Source organism: Rhamphochromis sp. 'chilingali', assembly GCF_963969265.1.
Source record: "Rhamphochromis sp. 'chilingali' genome assembly, chromosome: 8".
In the NCBI taxonomy this organism is placed as follows: Eukaryota; Metazoa; Chordata; class Actinopteri; order Cichliformes; family Cichlidae; genus Rhamphochromis; species Rhamphochromis sp. 'chilingali'.
Genome location: NC_137935.1, coordinates 11,695,426 through 11,710,562, shown reverse-complemented (window position 1 = coordinate 11,710,562; position 15,137 = coordinate 11,695,426). Strand labels below are relative to the sequence as shown.

The 15,137-nt window shown below is 41.9% G+C and overlaps 1 protein-coding gene across 1 annotated transcript in view; it reads right to left on the bottom strand.

Annotated features, from left to right (window-relative positions):
- Positions 1-1,077: 1,077 nt before the first annotated feature.
- Positions 1,078-15,137, bottom strand: part of traf4a (tnf receptor-associated factor 4a) — a 35,737-nt gene continuing 21,677 nt past the window's right edge. Inside the window, exons 2-7 of the mRNA XM_080890043.1 lie at positions 11,643-11,694; positions 8,089-8,193; positions 7,834-7,995; positions 5,523-5,684; positions 4,400-4,555; positions 1,078-3,822 (exon numbers count right to left, since the gene is read on the bottom strand). Of these exons, the coding sequence (XP_080746169.1) occupies positions 3,190-3,822; positions 4,400-4,555; positions 5,523-5,684; positions 7,834-7,995; positions 8,089-8,193; positions 11,643-11,694 (1,270 nt within the window). The 3' untranslated portion in view covers positions 1,078-3,189. The remainder of the gene's footprint in view (positions 3,823-4,399; positions 4,556-5,522; positions 5,685-7,833; positions 7,996-8,088; positions 8,194-11,642; positions 11,695-15,137) is intronic.

Here is a 15,137-nt window from a genome sequence, read left to right as displayed (position 1 = left end):
TATAATATATGGTATTTTATTTCAGTTAAGAAATTGACAAGCACTCATCAGTCAACATATTAAAACATTTGTACCACGTGTGCAAACTCACACGACGGCTCCTTAAAATAAATACTTTTAAGAGGAAATAATACAGACAGAATATGTAAGGCTCAAACCACACGGACGAACAAATTCTCCAAATGTCCAAGAGACGAAAGGGTCTGAAAGTTCCCAAAGTCACCCCGACTCTCCAATGAAAGGTGTTTGTATAAAACAGCTAGGTACTTTTAAAAATACAGAATCTTACAAAAAGTTTTATTTTTTCACTTCTTTAAATCACTGGAAAATATCAGCTGGTATTATGACAAGAAATCAGGAAATTTTTCCATGTATAATCATAAAAAGACAGAATGTGCTTCTGCATTTTTACATTAGTATTCACATACATCGTGAGTGAACTGCATCGAGAAAGTCCTCCACACCTCGGATGGTGCTGTGATGGAGAGTGGTGTTTAGCGCAGGGCCGCTCCCCATTGTTACATTATGCATCGATCTTGCTATCTTTTCAAAATAGCTGCAGTATACCCTCAACGCCCAGGCTACGTAAAACACACTTCACAGCCAAGTGTTCATTGTCTTTATAGGTTATATTAAAAACAGTGTTCACATTTCTGTATATAAAAACAAACCAAAAAAAGTAAAAAACAATATTCTTTTCGACAATTTGTCATCTTTCCAATGGTCCAAAAGAAAGAACAGCCATCAACAGGAGAGGATTTTACAAGTTACAGTACAAAAATGTGATCCCGGTGATAGCACATGAAGCATGCACGTGTTTATGTCGCCCTGCTCAGCCCTAAAACCCTCATGCGAAGACATACTGTATAAAAAGGCCACATGGCTTTTCCTTCTTTTTTTAAATGCACAGGTACTCCGACAGCTGACCTCTTTGCTCTACTCATCCGAAGACCAACAGAAGGTGAGTTTGTTTTTATCTTATTTGGGACTCCACTGTAGATATGAAGCCTCTAAGGGTCAGTACGAGTGTTTGTTTGGTTGAAGCTACTCACACCGGGGGGGGGGGGGGGGGGGGGGGGGGGGGTCAAACTAGCTAAAAAAACAAAGTCATGGAAAGGTCCTGTGATGGGAAGAAGAGACAGACCTGTAGTTTCATTGTTGACAGGTGAAAAAACGCTTTGAGAGATTTTGAAAGCAAACATCTCAACGCTGAAAAACCTTTGACACACCATCTTTTCTCAATGGAAAGAGAAAATCGTACAGTCGACATGACTTTGATGTCCTGAATGTCCTTTTTGGACTTTATAGTGATGAAAGGTTTGTGAAGAAGAACCATTTCATAATATATTTTTAACAGTTTTTAATAAAACAATCATTCTTAACCCGTTGCACTGGAGGCCGTGGTTGGCCTGATGAGCTTCGATGCTGTGTGGTTAGCTGATCATAATCATTTCATAACCAAATATGTCATCAGTCAAATGTTTGTATGAACAAAATCCAGAGATATTTGTCTGCTCTTGATAATCAGATCAATAGTTCTTGCTTTGCAAGAGACGATCTGACTGAACAACTGTTGCACTGAAACAACATGAGCAGGTCTGATTGGGAAGATAACGTTAATGTTTCAACGGCTTGCTGGATATTTATTGTTTCAGTGGTTTAAGTCTAGCAGTTGATAACACTCATATCTTTTGTTACAGCTGGTAGGTAGTTAGCTTATCAAGAGGAAACAAGAGGAAAAGCTGTTTGAAAGTGATGTATGAGTGGTTTACAGTTTCTGTGAGCATGCTAGGACTAGCTTGGTCCAACTTTACAGTACACCATACATACAAGACACCACATTGTCTGGCATTAAGGTGGACTTCAAAGAAGTATAATATGAGTGACTACTCCTCTGTGTTGTCTAAAGCCATCCACAACTGAGTAATCCCCACATGACTGTTGGCTACAGTTGCTTGAAGGCTAGCAGGAAGGCTAGCTGTTAGCCACGCTAAGATTATAAGCTATAGCAGCTGTATCTTTTCCAAAGAATTCATTTTCTTATTCAAGCCTAATCAAGTTGAGTAAGCTGGATTGGTAGTTCAAAAGGCTAACCTAGAAACTGTGATCCACTCATGCTTGCATTCACAACTACGGCCAACTTAAACTCACCAATTAACCTAACATGCAAGTCTTTGGACTGTGAGAGGACACCGGAGCACCTGAAGGAAAGCCATGCAGAACAGCCAGCCAGGAAGTTCAAATCCAGAACAGTCTTGAATCATTATTCCATTAAAACATGAAAATGATCAATATTTGAGCTGGAAGTTTCTCACCCGTGAACACTGACCTGTTTGTGTGTTCACAAATCTCACAAGCAGTTCTTACTGCGTATTCAGGGTTCATATATACTGTATGAGCACATGTACAAAAGGCAGTTAGGCTTGAGCTTGAGTCCTCTGCTCCCTCTTCTTTAGATCATCCCAGATAAAAATGGGACATCTCTAAAACAGCTTGTTTTTTTCCTTTTTTCCTACTCTTAGTGTAGAGGCTAATGAAGCCCTTCAGCTTTATTTTATATCTGTTCCATAATCTTTTGTATGGTAAAAACAAAAACAACAAAAGCATAACTTAAGATAAACTCTTTAGGCACTGTTTGATTTCCAAGGCTTTCAGTTGTAGACTGTGATTAAAGGTCAACAAACGGAAATTGAAAAAAAAAAAAAAATTAATAATAAAAGAAACAACAGAGATTGATGGCTCTGCAGACGAAACACTTTCTCCTCTCTGATATATCAAGGTCCTCCAAGTCCACTTGCACAGCCAGACAGACTCACTACAAGCTCTGTGGTGGAGAAGTTATAAGGGCAGAAAGTGTCTAAAGCAGGTGTCCCCAATCCCAGTCCACGAGGGCCGGTGTCCCTGCAGGTTTTAGATGTGTCCTTGATCCATCACAGCTGATTTAAATGGATAAACTACCTTCTCAACATGTCTTGAAATTCTCCAGAGGCCTGGTAAAGAACTAATCATGTGATTCAGGTGTGTTGACCCAGGGTGAGATCTAAAACCTGCAGGGACACCGGCCCTCGTGGATTGGGATTGGGGACCCCTGGTCTAAAGGGTAAGTCTGTATAAGTTCTCAAGGTTAAGTTTCAGTTCCAGTCTTTAACGAATCTTTCTCCCTCATAAACAGAAAACAAAGTTTGCATCTCAACCCATTATCTTCTGGGGAATCTCTATAGAAGCCTTGATGAAGATGCAGTTGTCCCGGACGTAGTTCCTCTTCTTGATCTCCTCGTGCGAGATGAACTTGGGGTAACCGAAGCCCAGCGTGCTCTCGTCCAGTGAGTTACGGCTGCTGCAGGGCTTCTGGAAGTTCTTCCAGTTAGGGTCGGGGTTGAAGGTCTCCGTGATGTGCTGGGGTTTTGAAAGCGATGGGTCGCTCTGGTCCAGAATGGAAAACGTCACCTTGTAGGAGAAGGGCCACTCCAGCAGGTTGTCATATTCTCCGGGCAGCACGCGGATATAGACAGAGAGGTGAGAGCCCTCACCACTCCCATTACCATTGAGGAAGGCTGACACCTGCAGCTTGTAGCCATAGCGGTGAGTGTAGAAGGGCGGGCTGAAGAACTCATGGTTACTTCTGAGTTTGGCCTCCTGGAGTTTCCGTGAGTAGTCACTGAGTTTCCAGATGAGTACGCCATCGTGGCTTACAGACAACTCCTCCATCTCCCTCCGCAGCTCCAGGATCTCCTGCCGCTGACGACCCACCAGGTTACACATCATGGTCAGGTGGGACTTAGTGGTGTCTTCCAGGTGACGACCAATAGCCAGTTTGGGGCACTGCAGAGAACGGGGAATCTGATTATAAAAACAAAAATTGGCTTCCCATCAGTGTAAAAGAATGCTTTTGCGCTAATCTTAGTTATTTATAGTATTTCTCCCAGGTTTTATACAGTATGGGACACTTAAAACTTCCTGTGTATCAATTAATAATAAAACAAACAGTAATATGATGAAGATGAGCATGCTCAGACTGCAAAGTGAATCTGCACTCTGCTTTTGTGTTTGTACTTTCCATCAGGCCATCTTTAAATAGAACAAGTCAAGCTCTCCAGATGCTTTTTAAGTCTTAACAGAACACCAAGCCGGAGTTTGGTGCTCATAAGTCACTCTTCCTCGAGCATATCCACATTTCTCCAGATTGATGTGGGTTTTATAAATAGACAGAAATGCACTGTCAGAGTGTAGAAGTGTTGATCTCATTAAAATAGACCCTACAGCCACAGCAGTGCATGTCTGAGAAGAAGAAAGGCAATACTTTGGACACATTTACCAAGGACCAGAAGTTTCCTTCTTGGACAACAAAGGCAAAACATTTGACAAGTCATCTCTTAAGGTCAAATGATGCAGGTCTTACCCTGTGTTTGCACCCGGCATCTTTAAAGGGGCAGAGAACGAGGGCGCTACCGCAGTTATCCTTCATATGGTTAGCCAGGTCCTCTCGGGCAATGTTGGGTGTGCCGCATTGGTTTGGGCACTGGACAGGAAAGCGAGGGCAGTGGTACTGATGGTTCTGCAGAGGACAGACAGCATGACCAGTAAGAACACAGACTGCACACCAAGGCTCAGATTAATAGCTGTACAGGGGAAAAGAAGCCCTTGAAAGTACCCCCCAAAACTTGGGTTTAAAAATGAGGCTACAGAGATAAAAAGCATAAAATTATTTTTATTTTAGCTTCAAAGAAAAGAAATGAAACTATTTGTTATAGTAAATACGTTATGGTTTTAGATCCATGGCTGAATAAACCAAGGAAAGCAGTGGATCTGGTTAATTGTGATTAACATTTTTATACATTTTCATCCATTTTATAAATGTCGGCTGATCATTTCATAAACTGATTTCATTAAAACCAGTCTATAAAATGTCTTCCATATCTTCATGTGACGTATTATATTGCATATTATTGTAAATTAGTGTATGTTGTCATGGTAAAATCAGCAGCTGTTTGAGATACCCCATTATAGACTAGATGGCGACATGAGGAAGCAAGATAACACCTATCTTTGTAAACCAATTAAATGAGCAATATTGAGAAAAGCTCTGAATATCACGTGACAACGGAAAAAGCTCTTCAACACTAGTGTGTGCTATGACCAAGATTGGATTATTACATCTTGGCCTGTCACGTGGGGGGAGGGTGACACTGACTGCTCTGCCTCTGGCCAGATGTGTGCAGCAGGAGGTGCCTTCCCCATAACAAAAACCCAGAAAGAAAAAACAGCAGCTTCACACTAAAAATCCAGCTGCCACAAGACAGAGACACCATAAATGGAAACATCCTTCAGCTACAGCAGGTTTTCTCTTTGCCATCGGGCCCCAATAGGCTGAATTACAGACAGAAGATAAAATGTGTCTCTGCACTTCATCTTGCCAAACATAATTATTTCACTAATAAAAAATAAATACATTTAAAAAAGAAATTAAGGAGCCTTTTAGGAAAAATCACAGCATCTGGTCATAAACTTAATGTGAAACAGACCTGGATTGTGTCGAAGACGAACTCCTTGCCGCAGTACTTGCAGGGCTGCGTGCGTTTGGGGCACTCGGCCATGCTGTGTTGGGACAGCAGGCGACGCATCATCCTCGCCCCGCACTTGTTCTCGCAGTAAACGCTCTCTTGAGGACATACACCCTGGTGATTCTGGAATGAGAAAAATAAAAAATTAGATCGGGGTTATGACATAAATCTATGATTCAGACATGGAGGTGTGCATATTTGATGGTGTCTTTTATTTAAACTGCATTTTAATTAACAAAATAATGCCTGTTAAAATTGGGTTATACTGAATGTTATTGCAGCAATGAACACACCTGGATCCATGAATAGTAACGAATCATGGGGATCTAACTGGATCTTAATCTAATAACAAAATGTTCACCAATTATATCTAATGGTGTCCAGCACAGAAAGCAAAACCTTTTTTTACCCATTTTATATTGCTAGATTTGTGAGGCAATTTAGTTCCATGTATTACCACTACTTTTCCAGTAGCCACGGGAACTGAACTGAATTAATTTAATAAAAATAAAAACTGTATATTTAGTTTTAAAAAATGACCTAAATAAAACAGTCTTCCATTCAAACATTTTTTTAAAATTCAAATTAAAGTGTTTCTGCCACTGAACATTTGTTTTGGCATTTTGCCAACTTTCAAAACTTAAAATTTCACATTACACATGTCAGAATTTTGACTTTTTCCAAATTTATGCATCTTGAAATTTCAACTCATTCAGAAATAACTCCTCATTTTCAGATAATAACCTAAAATTATAAGATAGAATATAATATAATAATGAATTGCATTTATATAGCACTTTTCGGGGCCCTCAAAGTGCTGTACAATTCCACTATTCATTCACTCTCACATTCACACACTGGTGGAGGCAAGCTACAGTTGTAGCCACAGCTGCCCTGGGGCAGACTGACAGAAGCGAGGCTGCCATATCGCCCCTCTGGCCATCACCAGTAGGCGGTGGGTGAAGTGTCTTGCCCAAGGACACAACGACAGAGACTGTCCGAGCCGGGGCTCGAACCGGCAACCTTCCCGTTACAAGACAAACTGCTAACTCTTTGAGCCACGATTGCCCTAATAACGCCTTTATTGTCACTATACAATTGTACAATGAGATACAGAGCATCTCCTACTCAGTGCAAACATGCCTGTTAGCACTGCAGCACTATATACATATGGAGAGTATTAACAGAGAAAAAACATATAAAATGTACAAATATACAAAATTATAAGATGATAACTCTTAAGTGTTATTATCAACTTTAAGTGGTAGGAACAAGCTTTCGCTTCTAATGTGGATAAACTCATTAAATTGTTAAAAATACTGTTTAAAATTAACACCACATTGTAGGGAATTGTTAGCTTAAATGCACGGCTAACAGTTGTTAGCTAAGAGAAACAAAGTAACAAACTATATTTAATTTACTGTACAAAAACCTAAAATAGCTATCTATAAATATAAACTTATTGTTTAACTTAAATATATAGATAACAGTTGCTAGCTAATAACTACACTACAGTAGAGACAAACAATTTAAGCTGTTAGCTAAACTGTAGCTGTAAAATACCTATGAAATGGAATAGCTTCAAAAAGCTAACAAATAGAATTATAGATAAATAAGTCATATTTAATAAATGACAAGTTGAATGCAGTTGCTAAGAGTAAATGGCAACCTCGAGCTAACATTAAACAATGTGAGAAACAGTGTTAATGAAGGAGTCTTGAGTCCAAGGCTGCAAGGGTAAGATATTTAGTTATTTTATAAGTATAACCAACTTTGTAGAAACTTTAACAACCTATTTTTTTTGTCTTGTGAATAAATGAATTTTCTGAGTACTGCTGTTAATCTCAGCAGCTTAAAGGCACATCCATATAAATGCTTACATTAGATATTAGGATTATTGGTAAAGGTCAAAAGTATATTAATGTTCCTGTAATATTGGGCAAAGGGGAAAGCAGAGTAAACAGAGGAGGGGCAGGCTGGCAGTAATGACAGAGGTGCTAGTGAGAAGCCTGAATTACTTCAGCTGTGGAAAACACTTTCAGCATGAAAGACACGGTTATATATTCTTTCTTTCTGCCAACACACGTGTTATTTCAAAATAGACCTAGACTCTCCGAGGGCTCTGACACGTGCATTCACTTTTCCTGCTGCTTTCAACAAAAACACCTTTCATATAACCATGGAAATCATGTGCTGTCACATGAAGTTGTTTACAATGAGAGAGAAACCATAATAAAAATGATTTTTTAAAAAAAAGGTGTGAAGTGCTTACCTCATAGGCTTCGCCGGTGAACTCGCTGCCACAAAACTCACACTTGACCTTGCGCTTGGGGCAGTCGTGCTGCAGGTGGTCGGGTAAGTCGCGGCGCGTCAGCTTGACTGAGCAGCGATTGGGGCAGGGTATCACATTGAAGGCGCAGGTGGAGAAGTGGCCCTGAGAGACACAAAACAGGTCATCAGAATCACCCCACATGCTGGGTGCAGCAGTGGAGGAAGGAGGCATGTATCAGAGGGCATGGCTTCTTACCTGCAGCTGCTTCATCTGGCCAGTCCAGCGACAGCCCTCCTCGCTGTGGATGCATCGGATGGGCAGAGCCAAGATCTGCTGCTCCAGCTCTGGGTCTGGGTAGATCTAAACAGAAAAGCAAGAGGAGGTTGGTGTAGCAGATCCCAGGATGTGTCCCCACTGGTTAAATGCATGTGGCTTTGACAAGTTTTTGCTACATTTGTAAGCTTTGTCATTACTTTGAGGGTAGGAAATATGGGATAAATGAGACACTGGTTAAGTGAATAATGGGAAATCATAAACCAGAATACAGACACTCAGTGGCTGCTCACAGTTACACACACTGGAGATTTATATTGCAAAAAGGGTAAATGCAGCCCTCATCAGACTGCAGCACAGTGACTCAAGCCAAGCACTGCAGTGATAATGAGTAAGTGTCGTTTTATGGGACCTCTGAAAGAGTCAGAGAGGGGAGAAAAGAGGAAAAGATTTATTTATTCTTGGTCACAGAGCGATAGGGATGAGTCAGTTTTCTGCCCAAACACCCCAAATCCTTCCCTACAGTACGCTGTCCAGAGGATTTACGGCTCTTTCGCTGCATCTCCATCCCTTGTGCTGTCACACGAAGCACGGGCAGAGCACTGATCAAACAAGAAAAGCCACTTCCTCAAAATGTCACAACAGCCCTCCGAACAAATAACGGCTCCCAGAAAGTGCCCGACTGCGCTCACGTGTCTCTGCCATCGCCAGCAAGTTAAAAATTCATTTGGAAAACGATCTGCAAGGAAACCCTCGTCGTCTCTCTCATTGTTTGCAGCAGCTTTGTTAGGAGATAGACGCCTTTTCAAGTGTTTTAAAGTACATCTCTGAAGTGAAATGACATCCACAGAAAGCGACTCCATTTACACTGAAGGAGCGGTTGAGATTTCAGTGCCATAATCACATTCTCTGAGAAGAAACAAAGAGCAGAAAAAAAGTCCTCTAAAGCACACTGAAACACTCTCTCATTGTTACAGTCTTGGAATTTGCAGGAGGATGGCAATAATGACCTTTTAATAAGTTAGTCGCAGGCAGATCGGGGGGGTTAATCTCTTTGGAGCTCCAAGTTGGGGGTTTATTCTGTCTGCTGCAGCAATTGTTGGCCGTGCACTGCTGCTACAGCAGAAACAGTGCAATCCTTTAATGACTGCAACACTGTTGTTCTGTGGGAGCGAGGTTGTGTTTGTGCACGTTTTCGAAGGACAGTGTTCAGCGAGCGTTACAACAACCCTGACAGGGACCACCAGGATGGGGTAATTTACAGGCGACTGGGAGCCTTGGCAAATAACAGCGTCTGACAGGTGTGCCATGAGCACATCCTTCCCGTGGGGAGTCCCTGCTATTACAGGCGCCTTCATCGCTCTGAGCACAGCATGCAGACCTGCACTGCTGCCCCGCTGAGCCTGCTGCAGCTCGAGGTTAAACCCTGATAATTTCCTTTGTTTTTTAATGAGTTTTAAGGTCACAAAAATCACCTTATTCCTCCCCGCCTGACGGTATCAGCTTTCATTAAATCTGAACGATGATGAACTTCTATTTAGTGCAGTCATCTTTTTCTTTTTCCAGTGGCTTTGAATAAATGAGCTTTGTGCACATAGAACAAGATCATAAAGAGTAAAGTTAACAAACTGCATGGGAGACTTATCAACTGAAGCCTAACGCTGCACTGAAAAGGAGATGATCCTTTCCTGCCCCTTATCCTTGTCTTCCAGTCTCTCATTTTGCAGTGGGGGTGTGGGTGTGTGAGAGCCAGCCGCCGACTTTGAATACAGTTAGTCATTATCTTTTCCCCCTGAGCACAATCTGATTAACTGCATTTATTGTTCAGCTGAAATTTCTTCTGGACATAAAGAGATGTATTAAAAGAGGCGAGGGTGGGGTGGTACTAGTTTTAATAGATTTTCCACTGACTCTGACTCTCAGTTAAAACAAGGATCTGTAAACTTACTTTCAAAAATTCAGCTTTTATCACACCATTATAAAGTCAAAGCCATCACCCTAAAGCAGTTTTTCTGATAATTTGCATTTACATCCGGATTCATGACTCCATCTTTATCTAATCTTTGTACTCGTTAGACATCTGATTTGCATTCGTTCCTAGTCAGGCCAGTGTAGCCCAGTTTATTTACATCCTGAAGCAGATGAATGCAAACAAAACAAAAATGCTACAAAGCTAGCATTTTAATTATTCTAGCATCTAGTGGCATGTTGTTACATTGATCATCTCCAGTCTTATCTGTACTCTGTGTTTAGTTTAAATGCTAGCGTGCTAAATTTCTCAACCACAGGGGTGATCACAGTTAATGTATCTGCTTAAAATCTGGATGCTAACGTGGTAGAAATTCTGTACAAATGGTCAATTCTTTGATCTGGTGCACATCAGCTTGGTCACACAAGCATTTTAGCACACTCACGTTACCTCACGGTGAGCTGTATCATGGCTATTATCACCTTTGGCCTTGCCAAATAGAACTCTTTGAAAACTTCCAGTGTACAGACATCCATAAACAAGGCGAAACTGAGTTTAAAACATGTTCTGTTAAGTGTTTTGTTTAACTTAGGTAATGTTGTTCAGTTTGCACATGACACAAAAGTCTGAGGTTTCAAGAACATCTTTTATGCTGTCCATGTCTCAAAGCAAGTCATTCCCCATCGGCTTTTGGCAGAGGGTATTTTTGGTCGCTCCCTTATTTCCCAAATGAGGTCATCGGAGTGGATGGATCCACATCTTTTATCTGACACAGATTTTATACCAGGTGCTGCTTTTTTTGTTTTTGTTTTTTGTTACATAACCATCCCATTTATCCAGACTTGGGACCAGCACTTGGACTACCATATGCCCCCTGAGCCTGGGTTTGTGTCTGCCCCTGGGATCGGAACCATACAAACCACTACATTATGGGGTCATTTGTTCTCAATAGACTCCCATGTTAAAATACCCCACTTCACATCAATTAAAAAAGGTTTACAACCTAGAACTAAATATATTTGACCTCTATGGATATTTTCCTCCTTCAAACCAACTAAACAGGGTCTGTTTTTTCACATACTGCAGTAGGGGGTGTAGCTGGTTTGATTGACAGAAGTGTAACCACTCAGTGTTTGCTAGGCCACAGCTGCTAATTGGAGTCAGTGAAGTGAACCACTCAGCTGTGTTTGTGCTGTTATTGCCTTTTGGAGCATTTTCAATGGAAATTATCGGGACTTGCACTTTGGTATAGCCCGTCCAAGATATATCCACTAATTAGCATTAATTAGCAACTCCAACCGCTCATCTAAAATATGCTAATTTGCCCCTCAAAAACAAACAAACAAACCAAAAAAAAACAAAAAACAAACAAACAAACAAACAAACAAACAAAAAAAACAAAACATGGCAGCGGACAAAACACATGTTGAGGCTTCCAAATGTGGTGGGTTTGGTTCATGTTGTTACCATGCTGATTTTTCAACTAAGGAGGGAAAAATGTGCTTTTAAAAATACTCCTGCATGTGTGGGTTTGGCTTTAGTTTGGGATTAGGAGTGTCAGTCGTACCTTGGCATAGTCTAAGGGCAGCTGATCCTCCGGACACTTGAAGACACCCTCACTGCAACAAAAAAAACAAAAACAAAAAAACAGAAACAAAGAAAAGTTTAGTATTGAATGAAAAGAAGACAGAGAAAACAAGTTTAAAAGCAGACATTTTAAAACCACACTGGCCCTTGGACAGAGCTAAAAGGCTCTTCTATAATAGTCTGAAAGAGCAGCGTTGCTCTGCCCTTAGTGCTTCTCTGTCTCTTCGCATACACTTTAAAGCTGAAAAGTTCTCTGACTGATCATGCTGCGTGACGCACTCTCATGCACAGTGATGTCAGGTCTGTGAGCTGCTGACTTTAATGACATTGGCTCTTCTGTGTTTGACCCCTCAGAGGACACGTCTGCACAGATTTATATGACTGCAGAGGACAAAACTACACTGTAGAGCTTCATCTGTTTTTCTCTAAAACATAAAGAAATGATTGTGAACCCCACTGTTTAGCTTCTTTTTCTATTTCTCTTTTTGCTCTAGTACCACAGCCGACATAACAAAGTTCTTGTTTTAACAGGCTTCAGTTTTTCTCAGTATACAAACTGAGCCTCGCCTTCATGCTCGAGGCTCATCCTCGGGACGATTTGCCGATCTGCTCCCATAACAGTGAGACGACTATTTTCTGCATTTTTCCCCTGGAGTAGTAAAACCCCAAATAAGACTTTAACACCCACTTTACTACATACCCCCTGTGCAGTTTTTGTGGCGCCACAAAAGTGCATTCAGCAGCCCGTTTAAGGTCCAAATGAGTGAGTGCCATGGCTCATTAGGGCAGCCGTCTCCCAAACTCCCAGCCCTGATGTTGTCATAAAATATTCACACTTCTAAATAATAGAGGCAGCAGCCACTAGGGGTGAGCTGCTATACAGCGCCGAGGCTCACAGCTGCACAGCAGACACTTCTACACACACAAACTTAAACAGACAAAAAATAAATAAAAAAGGAGGCAATCATGGCTCATCTCCTGAGATTTTAACCATGTTATGATCATCTGGAGCCTCCCTGTTATTTTTGAGTCACACATGTTATTGTTGAAAGTCAGGCCATTTAAAAGATGTCACCTTGTGAATCTGCTCATGATAAACATGATCACACGATCATGCTCAGGCTTCACACTGCTATAACGGTTTGTTTTCACACAGTTTTTCTACTCTTTTCTCTGTGTGTTGTCAAAAAGGGGTGACCTCCGCAAGTACACACGTGTCCCCCCACCTGCTATGTAAACCTTGTATTTGTGAAGGTCAGCCAATCAGACCAAAGCTTAAAACAGCAAATTTCTTACATATGAAAAAAGTGAAGGGGTCAGGATGAAATTATTTATGCAAAGCTACTGTAGCTGAAGCTAATATTAAAAATACAGAGCTGGAAATCACTATAACTGGTCCTAATTTCAGCAGTGATTTTGCCTAAAACTACAAAGAAAACAAAACGGCAGGAGAAATGTGTTCTGCACAAAAGCCCTGAAGCTTCATCTGACCTGTGCAGAAGCCTCTCATAACCCCGACCACGGCCACATTATGCTTAAACTAATTAAGGGACAATCGTATGCAAACAGTAAGTGTATGCCTTTTGGTGCTTTAATTTGCTTGGCAGTGTCACCTGACTGCAGCTCCCAGAGGCACAGGGACATGTGACAAGGCGGGAGTGCATGTGCACCCCCTGTCTAACCAGCTGCTGTGAAACCAGAGAGTGAGCAGCAAATGGGGGGGGGGGGGGGGGGGGGCAGAGGTTAGGCCTGAGATGGAGGGAGGGTTGATGAAAAAAAAAAAAGGGGGGAGGTTAATGCATGACGAGACAGCAGTAATTCTCTTCCATTAGGGTCACTGTGTCAGCAGGGAGCTGGAGACCAATTAACAAACCCACAACGGGCTGTAAAAGGAGGTCAATCGATTAGAGGCTTCGAGAGCCCAGTCAGCATCTCGTGTGGTGTGAAATCATTTACAGTATTCGTGGCCATCGCAGATTTAGAAAGCGCTGCCTGTCCCACAACTGTAAAGCGAGAGGAGATGGGAGGCGACAGGCTCTCCGCTCTGGACAGGGGGTGATGTAGGCGCAGGCAAGGGTGGTGGGGGTTTACAGCCCGAGGCCCCATCCAACTCGGGCCATGCATCTGACACACAGAGAGGCAGACAGGCGAAAAGAGCCTAGTCACAGACTGTCAGGATAATTCCTTCCCCGGTCACAGAGAAGCTCCCACAGCTCCCACACATTCATGTGTTCGGCCCCACGAGCGATAACGCTGCCCGACTCTCTCGGGTCGCTCTCGAATCGAACTCTCTGTCGCTCCATGACAGCACATTAGCAGTGAACAGCGGGGCTGATGTGAGACACAGCTCCGGTTCAATTCATCCATCTTCTCTGCCAAACAATTTCTTTGGCTAGCGAGAGCTTTCTAGAAGAAATGAAATATAACCCACAGATTTGGGTACAGTACAGAATACTCTGCTACAGGACTGCTTCAAGCGACATGTTTACTACAGAAAATGATTATCTGGATATTGATACAAATTCGTTTTTAAGCATTTATCTAAGAGCACAAAGAAAAGACTGGAAAACTGGTAGAAAGATCAATGGAAAGTTGAACAGGTTCTTATACAGTGCATTTCTACTCACTTGGAACACTCCAACCACTCCAGGATCAAACTACCAACCTCTAAGTTAGTAGGTAGATCAGGTCAACTGCTAAGCTATAGCCACCCTATCTAAGGTGAGATTTGAACCTGGGACTCTACATTATCCTTGTGATACATCCTGCTCAATCCAGTGAGCTAAAAAAAGCAAAAAATTGTTTTTTCTAAATGCTTGATGGTTCCAAATGTGTACAATTTTTCATTCAAACAATTTTCTCTCGTATAGTTACAAGCACTACTTTGGACAGATGTTTAATCCGACAAACAAAGCGATCTGAGGACGTCACCGTGGGCTGCGGGGAATTGTGCACTTCTACTGGACCTTGACATTTTATAGCACTTTACACAGTAAGCAATTAGCAGATCAGTAGTAAAAAACATTGCACAGGACAGCCGCAGCCTGACTAAAGCTACTATAGGGTAAACATTACTATTAAGCAAAGCCTTGAGGGTAAACTTGAACTGTGCACGTGGGAACTCGCACCCCACAAACTTCTTCTGAAACGAGTTCGTCATAAATGTGCATAACAGTCGAGATGCTGGTAAACAGCGTTTCGGGGCTGTGTCGGGGAGTCACGGGGGAGCAGCTTAAGAGCGCATAGCATGCAATTTAACACAATCACTTCATTAAAATTTGATCTCCCCCTTCTGTCCACTCAGCTGCTCTCAGGCATTCTTAATATCACCTTAAATTCACTGGTAGGCGACACCGTCACATCGTGTTAGGGGGTAGAAAACACATTCCCCCCACTGCAGGTGAAATACACCCACCCACCTACCCACCAATCAGCCCTTAAATCCCTCTTCCCTCTAATTGCCCTCTCTTTCTCT